Source organism: Colobus angolensis, unplaced genomic scaffold (genome assembly GCF_000951035.1).
Source record: "Colobus angolensis palliatus isolate OR3802 unplaced genomic scaffold, Cang.pa_1.0 Scaffold10, whole genome shotgun sequence".
In the NCBI taxonomy this organism is placed as follows: Eukaryota; Metazoa; Chordata; class Mammalia; order Primates; family Cercopithecidae; genus Colobus; species Colobus angolensis.
In genome coordinates this window covers 16952793-16976993 of record NW_012110919.1, presented here as the reverse complement: position 1 = coordinate 16976993, position 24201 = coordinate 16952793, and the positions used below count along the sequence as shown (strand labels likewise).

At 39.8% G+C, this 24201-nt stretch overlaps 1 protein-coding gene and 1 long non-coding RNA gene across 2 annotated transcripts in view; one reads left to right on the top strand and one right to left on the bottom strand.

Annotated features, from left to right (window-relative positions):
• LOC105507058 overlaps positions 1-9456 on the bottom strand; it is a 38626-nt gene extending 29170 nt beyond the window's left edge. The window contains exon 1 of the long non-coding RNA XR_001001032.1: positions 9374-9456. This is a non-coding gene — a long non-coding RNA (uncharacterized LOC105507058). The remainder of the gene's footprint in view (positions 1-9373) is intronic.
• Positions 9457-11907: 2451 nt separating this feature from the next.
• LOC105508189 overlaps positions 11908-24201 on the top strand; it is a 100817-nt gene continuing 88523 nt past the window's right edge. Inside the window, exons 1-3 of the mRNA XM_011936997.1 lie at positions 11908-12003; positions 22373-22503; positions 23518-23613. Of these exons, the coding sequence (XP_011792387.1) occupies positions 11908-12003; positions 22373-22503; positions 23518-23613 (323 nt within the window). The remainder of the gene's footprint in view (positions 12004-22372; positions 22504-23517; positions 23614-24201) is intronic.

Genomic DNA, 24201 nt, shown 5'->3' with positions numbered 1-24201 from the left:
AAGAAGGAAGGCAGTGTTCACAGACTTTGTGCCTCAGTCAAATATATTTTCTTTATTTACTGCCTTCTGATTCATTCACACTCAGAAGTTTCTACAAAGGGTAGGACCATGGTTGGGGTGTCATCTGTCCTGGCTTACACCTGTTGTCCCAGTGCAATTATTAATAATGCCCCTCTCAAACATGTCCTGGTTTGGGCAATAACTTATGTTGTCACCCTAATTATAGTTCATGTATAAAAGCACATTTTGACAAGAATAAACTTCTGGGATCTGTTGCATTCCTTTTCTTTTTTCTTTACTTTTTCTATTGCTGTCTTACTTAGATCTAGCCATAATCTTGACGTACTTTAAAAAACTGCTACTCTGCAGTTATAAGCATATTGCAAACTGAACTTGAGGGTCATTTTATTCTTAAAATATGTGAGGTGTCCATCCTGCTTCCCTCCATATACTTTCCCCACTCTAGAGAATTTTTCTCATTACCTTTTCATGTATCTCTAGTAACATCAGATAGAAATAAGCCTTATTCAGACAAATGGATGTGTTTGAGGAGAGAAAGGGTTTACTTACCTGATTTTTCCCACTCTGGGTTGCAGAGGCTTGACTCTACTTGTCTAGTATGGTTCACCTGGCCCATGACATGACAATTCACAGAGAGATTATTTAATTCTGGACTTTGAAGAACTGATAAAATAAGGTAGCATATTTGGAGGCATAACATTGTGTCTCAATTTTTAGTTTTGGTATCTTCATCCCAATAAAAATATATAAGGTCAGCTTGAGAATGACAGCTACCCAAATTGGCATGAGAACCCACAGTCCCAGCCGCTCAGGAGGCTGAGGCAGGAGGATTGCTTGAGCAAGCTCAAAGAAACACTGGATTCAGTGAGTTCCACCTTACCATCTTTAAGATGGAGGGGGAAAAATGGCTAATTCGACATAAACAAGTATGATTTAATGGTAGAGGGGGGTCAGAATAGTCACAGAGTTGGGAGGGCAAAGGATGCTCTACTTGAGTACAACTCTATTCCATTGGTGTTGGCTTCTTAGAGTGGTGTGTTAAAAGGGGTATGAGGATGAGTCTATGCTCAGAAAGAGGGATATGATTGATTAGTGATGTCAGCCCTGGGCACAGGGATGGAAAGTAGCTGCATCAAGGTCCGTGAATTATTGAACTCTTTTCTAGCGTAAGAGGTTCAGCAGAGAAACTAACGGCACATTAATTGGTGTTAGATCAACAGGTCCAACTCTTTATTTTATTGATGGCACAGCTGTGGCCTCAAAAGGGGAAGTAGCTTTCCTTAAGTTCTCCAGCTCACTTGGTTAGGTTAGTAGCCTAGCCATTATCAGCCAAGGATCTGGCTCATTGACTGTTGGTACATAAAAAGGCTAAAGAAAGGTACAGAGAGAAAGAGTGGTGAAGATACACTTCCAATATTTTCCAATGTTGCTTCAGGTTATCCCTACATATAAGAAAGCAAAGCAAAATGAGGCAAAGCAACAAACAAACAAACAAATGAATGAGGCTGATTTTTAATGGGCCATATAGATATTTCTAAGTTCAAAAGTCATGGGCCACACATAGTTCCCTTTTCCTTAACAAGGAAAGTTTAATTTAAAAACAGCTTGATGCTAGCTTTGTCATTGAATCCAGTTAAGTTTTTCCTCCAGGGATTAACATCAGGACATACAGGGCAGGCAGTGTCTAGGGCATATGTCCTCTGTTTGGAATTTTCCGGGAGGGGCTGGAATGAACTGTAACAGCTGTGAGTATCTTTCAGCGAACTCTCTGCCTTTTTGCTGTGGGATTCAATTGTGTGGCCTGAGTGACTGAATTTATGTGTAAAAACAGCTCGGTGCTAGCCTTGTCATTGAACATAGTTAGCCTTATTCATGAATTTATTTTTGCTATGTCCCCTGCTTCCTGAAAATGAACTAGCTTGGGTCACGTGCAAGTGATAGAGGAAGGGTACAGGAATGAACAGCTTCATTGCCACTCCTGCCTACCTGCAAGTCTGATGTTTTCCAAAACCAACTCTGACAAACACGAGCTAGCTTAGGAAGAAAAGAACTGCTGTGACAAAGCACCATGGACATCGCCTGATTCACAGTAAAGAGGCCCAGCTCACTGATGAAAGAAAAACTTCAGCTGAACTAAATGTAAAGGAGTTTAATTGAGCAACAAACGATTCGTAAATCGGGCAGCCCCCAGAATCACAGCAGATTCACAGTCTCCAAGGGTGCCCTGTGGTCAGAACATATCTATAGACAAAAAGGGTAAAGTGACGTACAGGAATAGGAAGTGAGGTACAGAAGGAGTAAGGTTAGTTACAGCTCGGCGTTTGCCTTATTTAAACACAGTTTGAAAACTCAGCAGTCTATGAGTGGTTGAAGTATGGCTGCTGGGATTGGCCAACACTCAGCTATTGTTGAAGATGCATACTATTAAGTTAGGATTTTGATTTTGTCTGACTATTAAGCTAGGTTACATTTCATCACACAGATTCAAATATGAAACTATGGAGTCCTTTTCAGGCCATACTTAGTTTGCTTTAACACCACTGAGGGTCCATTTGAGGGTCACATTTAATTGGAATAAAGACTCATATTCCACCAGGTTCAGACAACACTGCAATATTTTGCATGGGTCAGAAATTCACAGGGGCTTTATCTCTGGACCTCAAGGTGCTACTTATATCTGAAACCGACCTTACTAGTCCCTCCTTCCCTGAATATCCCCAACCCCATGGCACTTCATCCAAAGGAATTATTCTTTTCGGGATTTTTTTTGAGGTGGGGGTCTCATTCTGTCACCCAGGTTAGAGTGCTATGGTACAATCACAGTTCACTGCAGGCTCAACCTCGCGGGCTCAAGCAATCCTCCTGCCTCAGCATCCTGAGCAGCTGGGACTATGGGTTCTCATGCCACCATGCCTAGCTAATTTTTTAAAATTGTTTTTCGTAGAGACAGGGTCTCACTATGTTGCCCAAGCTGGTCTCAAATTCCTGGGCTGAAGTGATCCTTTAGCCTTGGATTATAGGTGTGAGCCACTGTGCCCAGCCAAGAATTATTCTTAAATTGTGGAGTTTCAAAATCACTGAGATTTGATTAGCCTCTTCCAACCACACAAATGTTTATCCTGCCGCCATATAGGCAGGTTGTTCTTAGTTTTAAAGACTAGAAAAAACTGTCCTCCCTTCCGTCGTTAGGCCATAATACAAACTGCTTTCTAACATTGGGCTGCATTGGGGTCTGTTGACTCAAAAATATATAAGGGCCAGTAGATTAAGAAAAATGTGCAAATGGGAAGAGTATCAAAGCCATGGAGATTAGCGGGGCCTGAGGAACTGGATGGTACCCACTCCTCTAAAGGTGTTTAAATTTGGTTTTTGAGACACTGATTATCAAGAAAAATACTCCAATTTGCAATTCCTGAACTTCATGATCCAGTAATAAAGCACTTCCTAAGTGGCAGGCTTCAGGCTTTCCCCTAAAGGGATCACAAATCATCACAAAACAAAACAAAACTAAACACAAAAAACAAAAAACAAAAAAAAAACCCACCTGAAATAGCTATCATTACTATGTCAATTTACAGAAAATGAAACTGAGGCACACAAAATAAAGTTAATCACATAGTCAATAAGTACCCAAGCCAAGATTTGTACTCAAAGCTCTCTGCCTCTACAGACCATGCATTTAATCAAGAGCCAAGACCAAAGCTGGTGTCTTCACATGCTACCAAGAGATTTAGAACCTAGATTCTGTAACTATTACATGGATGAAGAAATCAATGAGTGGTTTGAAATAAGAGGGAACCCAGGGGAGATGGCTACCCACCCCCCAACCCCAACCATGCCAAACCCCAGAGCACTGAGTGGCCTCTCTAGATGAAGATGGTACAATTAAATGTAATGATCATTTGTAAGTGTTTTCCGTGCCCTATTGCAGTAATATTAAATCTTAATAGAGTTCTGTTCTACTCACTTGGCTAGCCAGCATCCACCTGTTTTTAGTTAATGCCAAGTTAAAGCTCCACTTGAATGCTGGAGGTGCCTTTTCAATTATTCAGACAGCATATGACTGTCCTTCAATGAAACTATTGTCTGAATGGTCCATCACTATGGTGATGATGTACCTGGCTCCAGGCAGGCGACAGATACTGCTCACTGTCTTTTTAAAGACACACAAGAGTGATATATTCTTATAAGCTGCCACCAATGCCAGAGAACAAAAGTAACAGTTAGTCATAGGAAGCCCCTTGCCTTTAGCCTTGTGATTGTCCAACTTCCTCCTGAAAATTTCTAAGAAGATGTTTCCTAGGCACCTAAAGCTCAGCAAGCTCAAAACTGAGCTGTTTATCTCTTCCTTCATTCCCAAATCTGTTCTCCTGGAGAATTTTTTTATGATGGTTAACAATTCTACCGTCTTACTAGGCTACTTAACTTGAATGACCTTACACTTCTTCCTCTCTCTCAAGGCCTACATCCAGCTGGTCACCCAGTCTTGTTGATTCTTCCTCTGAAACATCGCTCAAAGTTACCTTTCCTCCTACTTTGCTATGACTGCCTTTGCACAAGCCCCCATTTTTTCTCATCTGAAATAGTGAAGTTGCTTCATTTTTCTCTCTAGCTCCCCATCATTCCTCACTCCAGGCTGAGTGACCTTCCTAACACATAAGCATCCTTGAATTTATTTTATCTGTACTTCTATTGGCTCTGTTTCTTACAGTCCAATACTCTTAGCAAGTTCTTTTACCTCAATCGGCCAGCCATGCCTTATCCATGCCCCATCACCCCAACCCAACATGTTCCAGAACTTTATCCTATAGCCCACCTTCAGCCATTTGCATATGCTTTCCATCTGTTTGGGTGTTTCTCCATTTTGAATGCTCATATTTATCTTTCAAGACACATTTCAAATATTGCATTCTCCATGACATCTCCATAGATTCCTCTGGGCATATTTCATTGCTCTCTGCTTTGTATCCCAAGATATACGGTCACCCTTGTATTATTACATTCCTGAAATTAAGAGCTTTAAAGTCTGTTTTCTTTTTTTATTTTTTCTTTTTTTTTCTTTTTTATTTTTTTATTATACTTTAAGTTCTAGGGTACATGTGCATAACGTGCAAGTTTGTTACATATCTATACTTGTGCCATGTTGGTGTGCTGCACCCATCAACTCGTCAGCACCCATCAATTCATCATTTATATCAGGTATAACTCCCAATGCAATACCTCCCCCCTCCCCCCTCCCCATGATAGGCCCCGATGTGTGATGTTCCCCTTCCTGAGTCCAAGTGATCTCATTGTTCAGTTCCTACCTATGAGTGAGAACATGCGGTGTTTGGTTTTCTGTTCTTAAAGTCTGTTTTCTGCACTACATGATGAGATTCTAAATATAAAGGGCAATATCTAATGTATATTCACATCCCCATAGAATGTCACATTCAGCGTTGTTGAATAAATCTATCCAACTTTCATCATTTAACAACTATTTATCAAGTGCCTGTCATTTCACAAGCATTGAACTAAATACCTGGGACATAATGGTGAGCAAAACCAGATATGATCGCTGTCCTCAGGAAGCTCCTAGTCAATTGCAGAAACAGATATCAATCAAGCAAAAACAAAGATACCTGTAAAATCAAAACTGCACTAAACTGCTTTAAGTGTTCTGAAGGAAGATCCATGGTGCTATGGGACTAGGTTATGACCTAGCCAGGGAATTCAGAGAAGGATTTGAGCTGAGTTATGCCCTATGAATAGCAGTTCCTTCAATGAAGAGATGAGGGAAGACCAAACACAAGGAGTAGTGTGTGCAAAGTCTCTGTGGTAGAAGGGAATCGAGAAAGTAGGAGAAACTGAAAGAAGGCCATGGTGGCTAGAGCAGAGAAAACAAAATGAGCTTGCTGGAAGATGAATTTGGAGAAGTAGGTAAGGTTCGCACCAGGCAGGGCCTTGTTGAGAAGTGTGGTCTACCTTAAAAGAGGAACGGGAAACCATGCAACATTTAAGCCAGGAAGAGATAAGATCATTTTGCATTTTGAGATCACTTTGGCTACTAAGTGGAGAAAAACTGGAATGTGTAAACAACAAGCAAAAAAATTAGGACAAAAGCCTGAGTGAGAGAAGCAGGTAACTTGGACTAGCAAGAGAAGTGGTGGTGGAGATGAAGAAAGGTGGATGGATTTGTGAGATTTTCAAGAAAGTAACAGGATTTGGGGTGGGTTCAATACATATGAAAAGATAAATAAGATTCTAAGGTAGGAGATGTTTGAGCTGCTTATTTAGCAGTACATACTACAGATTTTTAACATTATACTGGACTTAGAAACCATTTACATTTTCTACTGCAGATCTCAGGAATGTGGGAAGAAGAGGGAATTAGGACTCTAGCTTTAACCAGTATCTCTAAGGTGGGTGATAGGGAGAGCAAAGGCAATAAAGATTTGGTGGGTCAGAGTGAGGACTGGTTCAGATGAACTGCTAGATGTGCCATGGAAGATCAGAAGGGGAGGTGAGAATGGTCAGGGCAAGCTTCCCAGTGAGACCTCACCTGTGCCTTAGATGATGGGTAGGTTTCAGACAGTTACAGAGATGGGGAAAGGGTCTCTGGCAGGAGACCATGGGGCCTGGGTGATGACAGGGGAAGGATGAGCTATTGGGTACCTCTTCTAATTCTCCTTCATTTCCTTTCAACTGGGAAAGAAGATAAGAGAGCTTGTTATAGATTCTGCTCCAATGAGAAGTGTCTATGTCTGACGGCATGAATTAGTGCAAAGATGCACCACTGGCCTTTTTAGAGGTCAGAGAGTGTTTATGTTTTGTCCTTCAGAGTTTAAGGCTGAGTGATCAAGATCTGAGATTGCAGATACTTTAAATCACAGCTGCACCCTTGGCTCAGTGAGATTCATGAACAGATTTTGAGTCTACTGTGTCACAGGCAGTGCACTAAGTTCTAAGACTAGAAAGATGAATAAGATGTGGCCTCTAACCAGCATGTCTTTAATCTATACAATGTCACTGAATAAAGTTAAACTATAATATTAATAATACATGTAAGCCTTTGAGTATATGAAATAGTTGAAACAAAAATGGAAAACTTCTAACTGAGCAAAATTGAATATGTATTAGACAAATGTTTCTTAAATTACAATCTCCCCGGACTAGAGGCACATGAAGCAGTATGAAATGCCTGTTAAAATACAGATTTTTGCACCCGATACAGTTTATAGAATCAAACACTCTGAGGGATGAGGCCTGAGAATCAACATTTTAAACAAGTTCCCCCAGAGATTCTAATGCCCACTAGAAGTACCACCCTATTGAACCAGAAGTGAATCTGGATATTATAAAATTAAAACCCCATTTTCTATTGTGTTGCCCTTTTTTAAAAAAATGAATAAATATTAAATGTGACCAGGGCAAAAATCCTTATATATCCAGCTTCAAGATTAGGATCCAGGCTGGATGTGGTGGCTCACACCTGTAATCCCAGCATTTTGGAAGGCCAAGGCGGGAGGATCACCTGAGGTCAGGAGTTTGAGACCAGCCTGGCCAATATGGTGAAAATCCCTCTCTACTAAAGATACAAACATTATCCAGGCGTGTTGGTGCATGCCTATAGTCCCAGCTACTTGGGAGACTGAGGCAGGAGAATCGCTCGAACCTAGGTGGTGGAGGTTGCAGTGAGCTGAGATCATGCCACTGCACTGCAGCCTGGGCAACAGAATGAGACTCCATGCTAAAAAAAAAAAAAAAGAAGAAGAAGAAAAAGAAAGATTAGGATCCTAAGTGGTCAATAGACAGGGAGTTCCAAGGTTAAAATTCTCTCCGCTATCCTTCACCCATACATAAATAGTCGTGTTCTTATCTACCAGCGCTAAACAGAGGCTTTCCTATGTGATTATTTATGTTGTCAAGTATATCACATAAAATACAAGGCATAAATTACTCTATTTGTGGCTTCTTATCAGCTTTGAGTGTATACATTTTCAGCCTCATTGTGAAATCACAGTTTGCTTCTAAAAGGTATCTGGACATACAGAATTTGTAAAAAAAAATCTATCTTTGAAGAGAAGATATCAGTGTAATTTTGCCTTGTGCAGATTCTCTCCTTATTTATTTTTTACTTTAACTATGTTAAAAAGCTTTTTTCTTCCAGTACAAAAGGTGAATCCATTTCACAAGGAAGACCTCACTCAAATTGTATATGAGGGGAGACCAAGTTTCATCTTGCTGAGAGATCCTTGTTCTGTAAACCCTGTAAATAGGAGTGTGAAGGGAAAAAGCCAGAAACGGGTTTTAATATGGATGTGCAAAAAGGTTCAAGGAAAGAGGAAGAGGAAAAGAAATCAAACCTTCCATGTTTATCTGCTCCATCTACTTCCTGCCTGTAATTTATGCCATAGGTTAATTCCTGGAAAGTAGGAAAAAGAATCGCCTTGTACTACAGTTAAATCTTGTGGAGAATAAATAAAATTCCAAACACATCCCAAAGTAATGTAAGAGCAGAGGCCTCTTATTTTGCAGAGGAAAGAGGCCTCCTAAAAATGCTGCACACAGATGTTTAAGCATCAGAGAGGCATGGACTAGTAGATCCTCGGAGCAAAAAGGTGCAGAGAGAGAAATCGCCCAGTCCGGAGGAAGAATATAAACCCCAGAGTGGACAGGAGTCCCTTCCAAATGTACAGGGCAAGTCAGTGGCAGAGCTGGTCTAGAAACTGCACCCCTGACTTCTAGGCCCTGCCTGAGTCTGTGCTGCCCATGTAAGCTCTCAAGGACACCATTCACTATGTGGTCCCAGTCAAATCTTTTATGTGTTATGCATGATGGCTGACACAAAAAGAATCGTCTCATCATTGCCCCTCCCCTCCCCTCTGGAAAAATCAAAACAAAAACAAACAAACAAAAAACAACCTGGTGGCTTTGTCCTTACCAGGCAGCAATTTCATTACACTTTGTCATTTAATTAGTATAAAACAGCCAGACAATTTCTAAGGACAGAAATACACAACCCTGGTCTAATTCTTGCCTCCAGCCTTTCAAAGCTCAAGGCCTGGCTTTGGGGCAGGACGGTCCACATGTGCATGTGTGTGTGCACGTGTGTGTATGTGTGTGTGTGTGGTGGGGGATAGAAAGCCCATCACGTATACCTGGAACACAGCTTTGATTCACATCTTTCTCTGCCCAGTAAAACAACTTGTAGCCACTAAAACATCTGAGCACTGAAGCATCTTAACCACTAAAGCATGTGGGGCATTGTCATCTGACCCCACTGCCATAGGCCCCTTTTTACAGATGGCTGAATACTTTCTCAATGAGGCCATTGCACTTGCCCTGAGGGGGAGGTCCTCTCATCACTCACCTGCTGCCATTCTTTTCCAGGGCCCAGAACAATCCCAGGGGTCTTAACTACCGGCTCTAACTGGGTGCATCAGTATCATGAGTAGGACTCCCTAGGTAAGAAAGGGACATATTTATGTTTCTTATCATGCGTCTACAGGGAGGAGCTGAAAAGGACTCAACAGCCTATGAAAACTTGTATTACAGATGGGGAGGAGGGATGAGGGGAGAAACAAAAAATAATATACAGCACTTTATCCAATCATTTTATAACAAGTTAAAATCAGGCTCCTTCCAGATCGAAATGGATCCTCCAGTCCCATAATTAAATTGGGAAAATGAAGCCATTTCATGCCTTTGGCTCCCTTTGATCATTGTTATTTCTGTGACTAATGTGTAACTGGAGCTGCTTTTTCTGGGGCATGAGCCTCGCCTGGGCAGCTGCTAGGAGAGTGTGGCCTGGTCTCCTATTGTCAGCGCAGGCTGACGGCGCGGCCAGGGCTCAGCAAGGTCAGGTTGGTCTCAGCCAAAGTGGACCGGAAGAGATGCACGTGCACTGACAAGCAGCTATCTGTTCCCATTCACCTCTGACTGCATCTCTCCAAGGCCTCCCTTGTCCTGGAGAACTCTTGGGTGGGAACTGGTGTTTTTTCCCTTGAAAGGAAGAGATAGAGGACATTTCAAGAGATAGGAGCAGAAAATTGCCTCTCAAATTGTAAAGAAGGTGACTTCTGAAACTCATCATTTTAATTTTCCTTCCCCTTGGTCCCTCATCAACTTCTATTCCTGCATCCTCCCTAACCCCTCCATGCGTGCATCACACACACACACACACACACACACACACACTCTCTCTCACATTCACATGCTGGGCACAGCAGGCATGCAAGCACAGTTGGAAACTCTGTGAGTCCGTCTAGACTAAGGAAACTCAAACTAAAAAGTAAAATCTATTAATACAACGCTCTCTTCCCCATTCCCTACGGAATTTGCTCTTGCAGATTCTCTAGAGCGCCCTCATGTGACACCCTGTTGTAATAGCATTCAAAACTTTGGAAGGATATAAGAATCTGTTGAAACACTGTATCACCACAATTCAAAATATCACTTTTCTGGATGAATAAAGCCTAGTATTTGACAGCACAAAATGAGGATTGCCGTCAATAATAATTTAATTGTACATTTTTAAAAATGCCCAAATTATTTAAATTTCAGAAAGAGATGGGCCCTCCAGGGAGAGGAAGGCTTGGCTGTCTTAATCTCTAGGAGCCCTGTAGAAGAGCGAGAAGACAAACAGCTGACGTTTTTCAAATTTTTAATGGCTACTTATGGACCAAGGTGACACTTAGGAATCCCAAGAAGCTCCAGCCATAAAGGGAGTCGGTATCCTTCCTCCAATTGTAAACCCCAGCACTCCCATTGAACACACTGGCCATGCCAAAAGTTCACACACCAGCCATGCAAAGAGCTCAAAGAGATCCATTCAGTACCTGGGAAGGCACGATCACTACGGGGAGAATCAGAATCCATGCAATCGCCAGGTGGCCTTCAAAGAAGCCTCCTCTGGAAGGTCTGGAATCCCATCTAGAGACATTCCTGTCACTCTTCTCAAGCCACCTCATCATCTCTGTCTCTGCAGTTGAACTGCTGATGTTTCTGAGAGTGTGGGTTTGTTCAAAATGAAGCTTGGCAGAATCATAGTTTATAGGCTAGTGTTTTATAAGTAGAGACAATTCATGACTTAGAATCTTATGAATAAATTGCTCCTGTTTTATTGCTCTGTGTGTGTGTGTGTGTGTGTGTGTGTGTGTGTGTGTGTGTAGATATATAACTTTTCTGTTTCCACATTTACCTCTTGAGTGGGCCTATGAAACTGAGAAGAACTGTGTGAGGTCCTGAGATAGCACAAGACCTTTGCCACCCCTGTAAATGTGTGATGTGTGTCTAGGCAAAACCTTAGCAGGTCTCCAGGTGGTCCTCCTGAGTTAAGGCTCTGAATACTGTCTCTTAAAGCCCTGAGCTATGAACACAGCTTTGAACTGTACAGAGAAAGACCAAGTCAGAGGGGGAGCAGCTGTATCCTTCTCCTCTCTGCTTCATTATAGACAGAACTGACCTCTGGGCCAAGTCTCATTAACTAATTGAAGAGTTCATATTCACACAGTGTTTCTCAAAATGAGATTCATAGAACACGAGCATCAGAAACACCTGAAGTTGTTGGAATTGCAGCTACCTGGGCCCCATTTGGTGCCTGTTGAATCAGAATTTGTGGTATGGGAACCTAAGATCTGTATTTCTAACACACTTATAAGTTGAGTGTCAAGCACAGTAAAGTTTGCGCAGCCCATCCCTTAATCTTTTCACATCCCCTCAAATTACAGATTTATATTTTAACAAACGTCTTTATTTCCATAAGCCAACAGGGTAACTTCAGATACTGCTGTGGGGCAGCAAGGGTGATGTTGCTAAGTAAGCAGAGGGAGCAGGGCTTCCAGCACCTCTTGATTTTTTTCTGCAGAGGTAGCTGCGCACGCAGCTGGTCTGAGTTGACCTTCTATGTCCTACCCCTGTGAGTGCACCCCAGAGCTGGAGCACGCATCGAAGTCAGGCGGGCGCCCACCTGGAAGGACCTCCCTGGAAACTGGATATCCGGTTAGGAGAGCAGAAGGGACTGTCAGAGAGTCAGCTCACCTCTAGAGGGCGCCAACTCAGATAAGAGGAGTTTGAACTTCTGATCTCTCCTCCTTCATCCCTTTCTGGATGGGAAATTTTATTCAAGCTATCCCTGTATGCTTCTGTTTTCTCTGAAGAAAATGGGGACTAATATTTGTGCCTGCCTCAATAAATACATTCTTATTATAATTAATTTTGAAAGGTTCTGGGATTGGTAGGAAGGTCACATCCTCAGAGGCAGGTGTTGTGAGCAGTGGATATGAAGTTGCATGGAAAGTCTTCCACATGCTCAGTCCACCTCCAAGGGAAAAGGAATGTCTGGTGGGAAGTGAAGAGCTCTGAGCCCCCATCTCCTCTGCTCCAGCAGCCACCATCCTCCTCTTCTATTCCAGCCGTGTGAAGCTTTTTTCTATTCCTTGAACCCAACAAACATTGCTGGTCTTCATTAGGAAACTGAGGCTGGTTTTGGATGTTTCCAGGTCAGGGAGGTTGTATGTAGATTTTCTTCTGCATTGGGCACAGAGCATTGGATGGTCATTCTCATTCCCATCTTTGGCAAGGGCTGGGATGAAGTATGTGCTGGTGGTTTCTGAGCAGCCTAACAGAGACCTGGGCTTGGGGAGGAGGACATTTTCCTTTCAGCAGGTGCTCAAGAAGACTCAAAGAGGTGATGAGTGGAGCAAATAGAGCCTGGACTCCGTCCAGGTAGACAGGGTTTATACCCAAATCTGTCACTTACTAGTTGTATGATCTTGGTTAAGCCTTGGTTTCCTCATCTATAAAATGACTCTAAATAGTAACACTTACCTCACAGTTGTTATGAAGATTAACAGACATAAGGTGTGTGAATCAATTACACTGTGTCTAGTACACACGACTGCTCTATTCATACTAACTATGGTGATTTGATGTTTGGGAGTCACACTTTTTAGTCTTTAAGGTCTCTGTAAGCTCTCTCTCTTGTTTTATTTTATATTTCCCCATTTATTCTCTATTCTCACTCCTGTTTCCTCCCATTTCCCTCTCCTGTCTTCCTTCCTGGGATTTCTTATATGTTCTTAGATTATCTCCAAAAAATACAGAACTTGGTTTTGTGTGTATATCAAAGTTTAATATCCTTAAGTAGTAACGTGCTATAAATCGTTTTCCACCTTTTGCACTCAACACTAAGATTTTTAGAAGTATCCATATTATGGTTTGCCAATGGTTCTCAACTTCACTATGAAACAGAATCACTTGGGAGCTTTTGAAAAATTTCAATACCTGGACCTCCATTCCAGTTATTCTGATTTAGTTTGTCTAGGGTGTGGGCCAAGCCTCAGGTCATTCTAAAGTGCAGCCAGGATTGAGAAGCACTGCTCAATCCACTGCTGTATATAAATCTAGCTCACAGGTTGGGGCTTCTCAGGCAGGGAAAGGTCCGGGGTTCACCTTTTTCTGCCTCATCAAGTCTCTGCAGCAAAATCAGGTGATGACGACCCTAAAGACAGCATTAAAAGGAAAAAGAAGAGAGGAGAAGGCAACTTGCAGCCTAAGGCATATGTAAGGAAGAGCAGAAATCAGAACTCCTACTCTGTCCTATGTCAGAGTCATGTTATTGATTCATGTGTTCGTCCATTTAACCACCCAGTATTTACTGAGCACCTCAGACATTCTGCTAGTTGCAGGGAATACAACAGTGAACACGATAGACAGTCTCAACACTCACTGGCTTTCATACCTGTTAAAATAAAGCTTCTCTGGCCTCATTTCGAGAGCTTCTGACCCAGTAGGTACAGGGCTTGGCTCAGGAATCTGCATCTTAAAAAACTGCAGCAGGTGACACCAATGCCTATGGTCCTGGGAATCTTTTGTAGAAAATTGGTCTAGCCAGTTTATGAGTCAGGTTCTTTTAACTATGCTTGGTAAGTTTAGCCCATTTCTTCCTTTTAGAATTTTTTTTGAAACAGCAGAACCCCTATTTACTGTGTGTCTTCCGCAGCAACTACAGCCTTAGAACTCTCTTCCTCTGACCAGACATTCCTATACATGTTACCACCAACAATTAACTCATTGTTGCTGCTGCACCCACATCATACAGTTGCTACAGAGTCATGGTCACATTTAAGCCCTACCAAAACTCTGTGAGGTAGGTCTCATCCTTCACATAAGAAAACTGAGGCACATGTTGGTTAAGTGATTTTCCCAAGATAATACCTCCGGGAATTAACCACATGTCCCTCTGCTTCAAGACCTGGGCTCTTCACCACCATATTGCATGAGGCTCCCTAGAAAGCCAGGGCAGTCTTTACTCATCCTGTTATCTCTTGGAATACCCAACTACACTAACAGATGGCTATTCCAATCACAATCACTGAACCAGTTTTTAGCTGTATGCTACATTCTTTACATACACAAAGTATACAGAGGAATCCCTCTCATCTGGAGTTAACTGGCACTAGTAGTTGGTTGGCTCATTGGAAGAACGTAGCTAAATCTTGGAATCATTAAAAGGTGATGTATATATACAGTAAGTATTTTATTTTAACCTGAAACATATAAATGTACATTCATGAACCAGACTTCTAATGTGGAGCCAAAGGGTTTTTGGTGGTTTTTTATTTCACTTTAAGTTCTCTGATTGGAGTTTCAGTACTCTTTTTAACATAAACTATACCCATAATATATATTCTAGAATTTCTAATGTTTATTTTCTTAAAGTAGAGTAAAACATATTTGTACCTTCTAAATAAGCTAAGTACAAAATCCTATTAAAATACATAATTCAGGAATTTATTAAAATTTTAAATATACAGATAAGTTGATAGAATGGCAAAATAAACACCAAATACCCACTGCCTAAATTAAACAACTGTTAACATTTTGTCATATTTACCTTATTTCTCATGCTGTTTTTAGAGCTGCATCTACATCCATTCATCTATCATCCATCTATACATTGTTTTTGGCTAAATATTTGAAAATAAGTTGCAGACATTATGACACTTCACCCATAAATACATCAACATGTACTTCCTGAGAAAAAGAACATGCCCCTATATCATTTTCATACCCTGAAAAATAATGGTAACTTTAAAATAACATCTGATATCAAGCATTCAAATTTACCCAACCATCATAAGACTGTCTTTTAGAGGTCAATTTTTTTTTCCTCAATCAAGATCCAGTCTTGGTTCATGCATTGCATTTGATGTATTTTTTTGGCTCACAATTTTTTTTGATAGTGACTTTTGGAAGAGTTCAGACCATTTTGTAATATTCTGGATTGAACTGTTTTCTCATGGTACATGGCTTCTCTTCACCCTGTGATATAGTTTGGATATTTGTCCCTTCAAAATCTCATGTCAACATTTGATCCCCAACATTGGAGGTGAAACCTAGTAAGAGGTGTTTGTATCATGGAGGTGGAACCTTTATGTATGACTTGGTGCTGTCATTGCAGTAATGAGTGAGTTCTCACTATATTAGTTCTCATGAGATCTGATTGTTAAGAAGAGGCTGTCACCTCTTCCCTCTTCTAATCTTGGCAGAAGGTGCAGAGGGAGCAGGTATGTCACATGGCTCCCTCTCTTGCTATGTGACATGCCTGCTCCCTCTGCACCTTCTACCATGGTTAGAAGATTCCTGAAGCCCTCACCAGAATCAGTTGCTGGCACCATGCTTCTTATACAGCCTGCAGAACTGTGAGCCAAATAAATGTCTTTTCTTTATAAATCACCCAGCCTCGGGTATTCCTTTATAGCAACACAATGGTCTAAGACACCCTGAATTCACTGTAAACTGGATTAAGGTTATAAGCTCCAGTAGATTCAGGTTGAATATTTAGGACAGAATTCTTCACTGGGAATGTTATGTATTTCATATGGCACATCTTCTGCAGGTATTTTTGGCAAATAAATATAAGCATTTATCTTAAGTACATACCTAGAAATGAAATTTCTGGGTTATAGCATATACAAATGTACAGTTTTTTCAAGTGGTCATATCAGTTATCACCCTTCAAATTCATCCTACAAACAGAGTTCCAGTGGCTCCACATCCTCACCAACATTTGAAATTGTCAGTCTAGTAAGTTTGTAATGGTATTGGACTATGATTTCAATTTGCCTTTCCCTGATGACTTTGAGTTTATTGTGTGCTTATTGTTTAATTAGATGTAAAGTGCTTAATTCTTTTGCTCATTTTTAAACTGGCATGTCTATCTTTTTAAATAAGTGATTTGTAAGATTAGACACGAGTCTGATTGTTGGTTATACATACTTAAAATATCTCCAAATCTGTGGTTTGCATTTTCACACACCAAATAGTGCTCTTTAATTTAAGAACATAATTCCTAATTTTAATTTACCCAAATTTATAAATGAATTCCATTTTGTTTAGTGGTTTCATATACTGTTTCAGAAATCTTTGTCTACCCAAGTTATCATGAAGATATGTTATCTTATAAAAACTATTTTTTTCTTACACACTGAGATTGAAAATCCATCTAGAATTAGTTTTTCTTGAATATGATGTAGACAGGAGTCAATATTATTTTTTCCGTGTGACCAAAGCATTTTATTAAAAAGAGTGCCCACTTTCCAGGGCTTTACTATATTCCCTTTGTCATAAATCATATGTTCATATATGTGTGTCTCTATCTGGACTTTATTTTGCTCCATTGGTTTGTCTATTTTTGTCAAGAATGTCATGCTGTTTTAATTACTGTAGCTATAAAACTCTTAACATCCAGTAGTATATGAGGTCTCAACTTGTTCTTCCTCCTCAAGATTGCCTTGGTTGTTGGGGGAGGAGTTTGCATTTCCATATAAAATTTCTAAAGCATCTTGATAATTTCCAGTAAAAGCTACTGGATTTTAATTTAGATTGCATTGAAACTAGCTCATTTTGGGGAGAAGCCATAGTATCTCTCTGTATTTATTTAGATCTTGTTTAATTTCTCTTTATAATGTTTTGTAGTTTTGCTTAATTCACTATTGAATTTAGTATTTGCAGATTACTTGAGATGCTCTAGGTACACAATCATAACACATATGAATAACAGTAATTGCTGCCTTTTGTATTTTTATGCATTTTATTCCTTTTTCTTGCCTTTATTGCACATGCTGGGCCATCCAATACAATGTTGAATAGTGGTGATACAATGATGAGATATAATGATGATCAGTAGTATTTCTTCTTCAACCCCAGTCTTAGGAAGAAACTATTCAGTATTTTACCATTGAATATAGAGTTTTCAGTAGATTTATTTTATAGGTGTTTATCAAATTAAGGAAGTTCCCTCTATTTTAGTTTGCTATGAATCTTCTCAAGTTTGGAACTGATATTAAATGTTATCAAATATTTTTCTACATCTATCAGTACGATTATCTGATTTCCCTTCTCTTTTCTATTAACGTACTGAACTTTATTGGTAATTTTCTAATGCCAAATCAACTGTGCTTTTTTGAGAGATAAAAAGCAACCTGGTCTTGTTGTATACTTTTTTTTGTGTATCATTTATTTATATATCTGGTTTAAAATACTATCATGGAACTTTAGATTAAGATGGTAGAGAGGAGGCAGGACTAGCTTGCAGCTCCCGCTTGGAGAGGCAGAACAGTGTGTGGAGACTCATATCACGAACTTTTGTGCCAAGAACTACTGTAGGAACATACCAAGAATACTGAGAGAATCCACAGACCTTTTGAAGAAACTGGATCACCACAGCAGGCTCGCTGGACACCAAAAAACTGTGAGTCAGCTAGCTTTCTCAACAGGGAGGCTCATGGTCTGGGGAAAGTCCTCAGCCCTGGTCACCAGCTGCCTGGAATTAAACTTGGTGCAATTGCAGGGCAGGGGGTGGCGGGGACTGTGGGAGTGAGACTGGCTTTTAGGGCTGTGGGCTGCATGGGTGCAGTGTGAGGCCTCTGACTTTCCCCCACTTCCCTGGCGACCTGTATGACTCAGCAGAGGGAGGCATAATCCCCCAGGAATATAACACCATTAGACTGGGAACCACAACCCCACCCGCCACAGCAGCACAGCAAGCCCTACCCAAGGAGAGACTGAGCTCAGACATGCCTATCCCCGCCACGACCTGGTGGTCTTTCTCTACCCACCCTGGTAGCCGAAGACAAAGGTCATAATCTCTTGATGGCTCTATGGCCCTGCCCACCACCTGAGAAACCTGAATACCTAACTAGGTGTCCCTAGGGCAAGTTTGCATCCTCCCTATAGGATTACAACTGATGTGCTCTTGAAAGCACAACCTCCTGGGTGGAGGCCAATGAACATAAAACCAGTGCATTAAACAAAAACACAACCAATGACTCTCACAGTGACCCACTTTACTCCCCTGCTACCTCCACTGGAGCAGATGCTGGTATCCATGGCTGAAGACCTGAAGATGGATCACATCACAGGACTCTTTGCTGACACTCCCCAGTACCAGCCTGGAGTATGGTAGCTCCACTGGGTGGCTAGACCCAGAAGAGGAAAAACAATCACTACAGTTTGGATGTCAGGAAGCCCCATTCTTAGGGGAAAGCAGAGAACACCTCATCAAGGGAGTACCCTGTGGGATAAAGTAATTTGAATAGCAGCCCTTGAATTCCAGATCTTCCCTCTAACATAGTCTACCCAAATGAGAAGGAACTAGAAAAATAATTCTGGCAATATGACAAAACGAGGTTCTGGAACATCCTCAAAAGATTATACCAGATCACCAGCAATGGATCCAAGCCATGCAAATACACGGAAATTAAATAACCTGCTCCTGAATAATCATTGGGTCAAAAATGAAATCAAGATGGAAATTTAAAAATGCTTTGAACTGAACTGAACGACAATAGTGACACAACCTATAAAACCTCTAGAATATAGCAAAGGCAATGCTAACAGGAAAATTCATAGCCCTAAACACCTACATCGAAAAGCCTGAAAGAGCACAAACAGGCAATGTAAGGTCACACCTCAAGGAACTAAAGAAACAAGAACCAACCAAACCCAAACCCAGCAGAAGAAAGGAAATAACCAAGATCAGAGTAGAACTAAATGAAATTGAAACCAAAAAAATACACAAGATAAATGAAACAAAAAGCTAGCTCTTTAAAAGGTAAATAAAATTGATAGATCATTAGCAAGATTAACCAAGAAGAGGGAAAATCCAAATAAGCTCAATAATAAATGAAATGGGAGATATTATAAATGACACCACAGAAATACAAAAGATCATTTAAGGCTACTATGAACACCTTTATGCACATAAACTAGAAAACGTAGATGAGGTGGATAAATTCCTGGAAACATAAAATCCTCTAGCATAAATCAGGAAGAATTAGATATCCTGAACAGACCAATAAGAAGCAGTGAGAGTGAAATGGTAATGTAAAAATTACCAACAAAAAAAAGTACAAGTCCAGACAGATTCATGGCAGAATTCTACCAGACAGTCAAAGAAGAATTGGTACCAATCCTATTGACACTATTTCACAAAATAGAGAAAGAGGGAACCCTCCCTAAATCATTCTATGAAGCCAGTATCACCCTAATACGAAAACCAGTAAAGGACATAACCATCAAAGAAAACTACAGACCAATATACCTGATGAAAATAGATGCTAAAATAACTTAACAAAATACTAGTTAACTGAATCCAACAACATATCAAAAAGATAATCCACCATGATCACGTGGGTTTTATACCAAAGATGCAGGGATGATTTAACATATGCAAATCAATAAATGTGATATAACACATAAACAGAATTAAAAACAAAAATTACATGATCATCTCAATAGATGCAGATAAAGCATTTGACAAAATCCAACATCGCTTTATGATTATAACTCTCAGCAAAATCGCCATACAAGGGACATATCTCAATGTAATAAAAACCATCTATGGCAAACCCACAGCCAACGTAATACTGAATGTGGAAAAGGTGAAACCCTTCCCTCTGAGAACTGGAACAAGACAGGGATGCACACTCTCACCGCTCCTGTTCAAAATAGTACTTGAAGTCCCAGCCAGAGCAATCATGCTTTGAAAAGTCCTGATATAACAGTTCATGAGTTCCACATAAATGCAAAAACCTTGAACAAAAGACTAGCTAACTAGATCCAATAGCACATCAAAAAGATAATACAACACAATCAATTGGGTTTTATTCCAGGGATGCAAGGTTGGTTTAATATATGCAAATCAATAAATGCAATGCACCACATAAACAGAATTAAAACAAAAACCATATAATATTATGAATAGATGCAGAAAAAATATTTGATAAAATCTAGCACCACTTAATGATAAAAATCCTTACCAAACTAGATGTAGTAGGAACATACCTAAAAATAATACAAATCATATATAAGAAATACACAGCCAACATCATACTCAACAGGGAAAAGTTAAAAGCGTTCCCCCTAAGAACTGGAACAAGACAAGGATGCTCACCATTAGCACTTCTACTCAACATAGTATGAGAAGTTCTAGCTAGAGCAGTCAGTCAAGAGAAAGAAATAAAAGGCATCCAAATTGAAAAAAAGGAAGTCAAATTATCTGTATTCACAGTTGGTATGATCTTATATCCAGAAAACCCTAAAGAGTCCTCCAAAAGACTTCTATATTTGATCAATGACTTCAGTAAAGTTTCAGAATACAAAATCAATGTACAAAAATTAATAGCATTTCTATACACCAATAACAGTCAAGCTGAAAATCAAATTAGGAACTCAATCCCATCTACAATAGCTACAAAAAAATAAAATACCCAGTAACACATTTAACCAAGGAGGTGAATGGTCTCTTCAAGGAGAACTACAAAACACTGATGAAATAATCCATAGATGACACAAACAAATGGAAAAACATCCCACGCTCATGGATCGGAAGAATCAATATTGTTAACATGACTATACTTCCCAACGCAATCTACAGATTCAACACAGTTCCCATTAAGTTATCGATGTCATTCTTTACAGAATTAGAAAAAAAAAAAAACTATCCTAAAATTCATATGGAACTGAAAAAGAGCCCAAATAGCCAAAGCAAACCCAAGCAAAACGAATAGAGCTGGAGCTATCACATTACTTCACTTCAAATTATACCATAAGGCTATAGTAATCAAAACACCATGGTACTAGCATAAAAATAGACACATAGATCAATGGAACAGAATACAGCACCCAGAAATAAAGCCACATATCTACAGCCAACCAATCTTTGAAAAAGTTGACAAAAATATAAACTGGGAAAAAACACCTTATTCAATAAATGGTGCTGGGAAAATTGGAGAACCATATGCTGAAGAATGAAACTGGGCCACTATCTGTCACCATATGCCAAAAACAAGTCAAGATAGATTAAAGAATTAAATATAAGGCTTGAAACTATAAAAACCCTAGAAGAAAACCCAGGAAAAATTATTCTGGACATTGGTCTAGGCAAAGAATTTATGACTAAGTCCTCAAAAGGAAATGCAACACGACCAAAATGAGACAAATGGGACTTAATTAAACTAAAAAGCTTTTGCAAAGCAAAAGAAATAATCAACAGAGTAAACAGACAACCTACATAATGTGAGAAAATATGTACAGGTTTGCAAGTGATAATATCCAGAATCTACGAGGACCTCAAAACAACTCAAAAAGAAAAAAAAAAATAACCCCAATAAAAAGTGGGCAAAGGATATGAACAGAGATTTTTCAAAAGAAGACATACAAGTGGCCAAGAAACAAATGAAAAATGCTTAACATCACTAATCATCAGAAAAATGCAAATCAAAATTACAATGAGATGCCATTTTACACCAGTCAGGATAGCTATTATTAAAAAGTCCATAAGCAACAGATGTTGGCAAGGAGAAAAAGAAGCTTATGCACTGGTGGTGGAAATGTAAATTAATACAACATCTATAAAAAACAATATGGAAATTTGTCTAAGAACTAAAGATAGAACTACTCTTCAATCCATCAATCCTGCTACTGGGTATCTACCCAAAGGAAAAGAAATTGTTTTATCAAAAAAGACACCTACATTCATACATTTATGACAGCACTAGTCACAATGGCACAATCATGGAATCAACCTAAGTGTTTATCAATAGATGATTGGATAAAAAACTGTGAGATATAAATATATGTTATATATATTATATTATATTATAAAAAAATATAGAAAGTGGTAATCTAGACAAGCATGTAGACATACTTGTGCCAAAAAGATTTTTAGGAACTACTTAACAGAGTGGTTCTTTGGCATAAATATTCATTCTAAGTTTTCTGTAGCAGCGTGTTTATACATTCTCTTTTTTGGAATTTTGTAGTAGGTGATTGTTGAAATTGTATCTTTCTATTCTCTTTTCAGGTAGTAGATTCCATGGATGCATTAGATAAAGTTGTCCAGGAAAGAGAAGATGCCCTAAGGCTTCTACAGACTGGTCAAGAAAGAGCTAGACCTGGTGCTTGGAGAAGAGACATCTTTGGAAGAATCATCTGGTAGGTAGTTACACTGTGGCTCTTCTAAGATGAGAGTGGAAATCCATGCCTCATTCCCCTGTCCAATATCTTTTAAAAAAAAAAACAAAAAAAAAACTTGCACCATATGAGATATATTAGTGATATGTCTAATAAAAGAAGAGGCCCCACACTCCTTTGCACTTTAACAAAGGGAGATATGATTGAAGGTAGCTTTATCTGGTAAAACCAGCCCAGACATCCCATTCCCATGATTCAGTTACCTATAAGTCTTTATTGTAGTGGTTCGTAGTCTTATATGAATCACAAGGCCTTTTGAGACTTTGATGAAAGTTATGGATCGTTTCCTCAGAAGAATGTACATGCACACGTATCACTTCAGAAGGTATAAAATCCATGAAGCTAACTTCAGGACACATACCTGCCCTCTTTGCCCATTGAGAACCTGAAACTATTTTTTTAAAGTCTCAGGGAATGTCACATGAACCAGTTTCAGTTTGTTCCCGTTGCCATCAGGATAAACCCTAGGACAAGTTATGAAATAGTTTATTAAAAAAAAAGAGAGGGAGAAATAGTTTATTTTTTATACCTCCTTGTTTCTCCTACATTCATATCCCAGAGTCCCGTCGGCCTTTGGGAAAGGATCTGATAAGTTCGGTGGGAAGGCTGTTCAACCCAAAGGTAAATAAACTTCCGCTCAGAAGGAGGTTTATTTACCTTTGGGCTGAACAACCAAGATGAAGCATCATTAGACTTTTAAATGTAGGCAGAATGGGGAAGGCCTTTTGGTTAGAGACCTTCCCTGTACTCTTGACTTTATACCACTTAACTCATAACTCATTTGGTAGGTTCTTTCAATGGGGTTTAAGTCCAACACAGAAAAGAGAGAAATTGCCAAAACATCTCACTAAAAACGTTTATCTGTTTTATTTTCTACTAATTTTTATTTGGACTAACCCATTTCAGGCAAATTAGGAAAGTGAAAATGTATTAAATGTTTTCTTTAAGGCAAATTACTTTTTGCTTTATTGGCAGGCACAAGTTCAAGCAGTGGGTTATACCTTGGCACCTAAATAAAAGATACAATAGGAAACGATTCTTTGCCATGCCTTATGTGGACCATTTTCTCAGGTGAGCACAAGTACCCTTAATAAAACATATTATCTTTATACCAGATGACATAAAGAAAGCTTAAGCTTTCTTTAAATTTTAATTTCTGTTATTACGTAAGTATTTTTTAAAATAGAAAAGTCAGGCCAGGCGCGGTGGCTAACACCTATAATCCCAGCATTTTGGGAGGCCGAGGTGGGTGGATCACGAGGTCAAGCGATCGAGACCATCCCAGCTAACACAGTGAAACCCCGTCTCTACTAAATATACAAAAAATTAGCCGGGCATGATGGCAGACACCTGTACTCCCAGCTACTCGGGAGGCTGAGGCAGGAGAGTGGTGTGAACCTGGGAGGCAGAGCTTGCAGTGAGCCGAGATCGTGCCACTGCACTCCAGCCTGGGTGACAGAGTGAAACTCCGTCTCAAAAAAAAAAAAGAAAAAAAAATAGGAAAGTCAGGTAAAAAAGAAAATTGAAGTCACATATAAGCTCACTATCAGAAATAGCCACAGTTAGCCAAGCGCGGTGGCTCACACCTGTAATCCCAGCACTTTGGGAGGCCAAGGCAGGCGGATCAGTTGAGGTCAGGAGTTTGAGACCAGCCTGGCC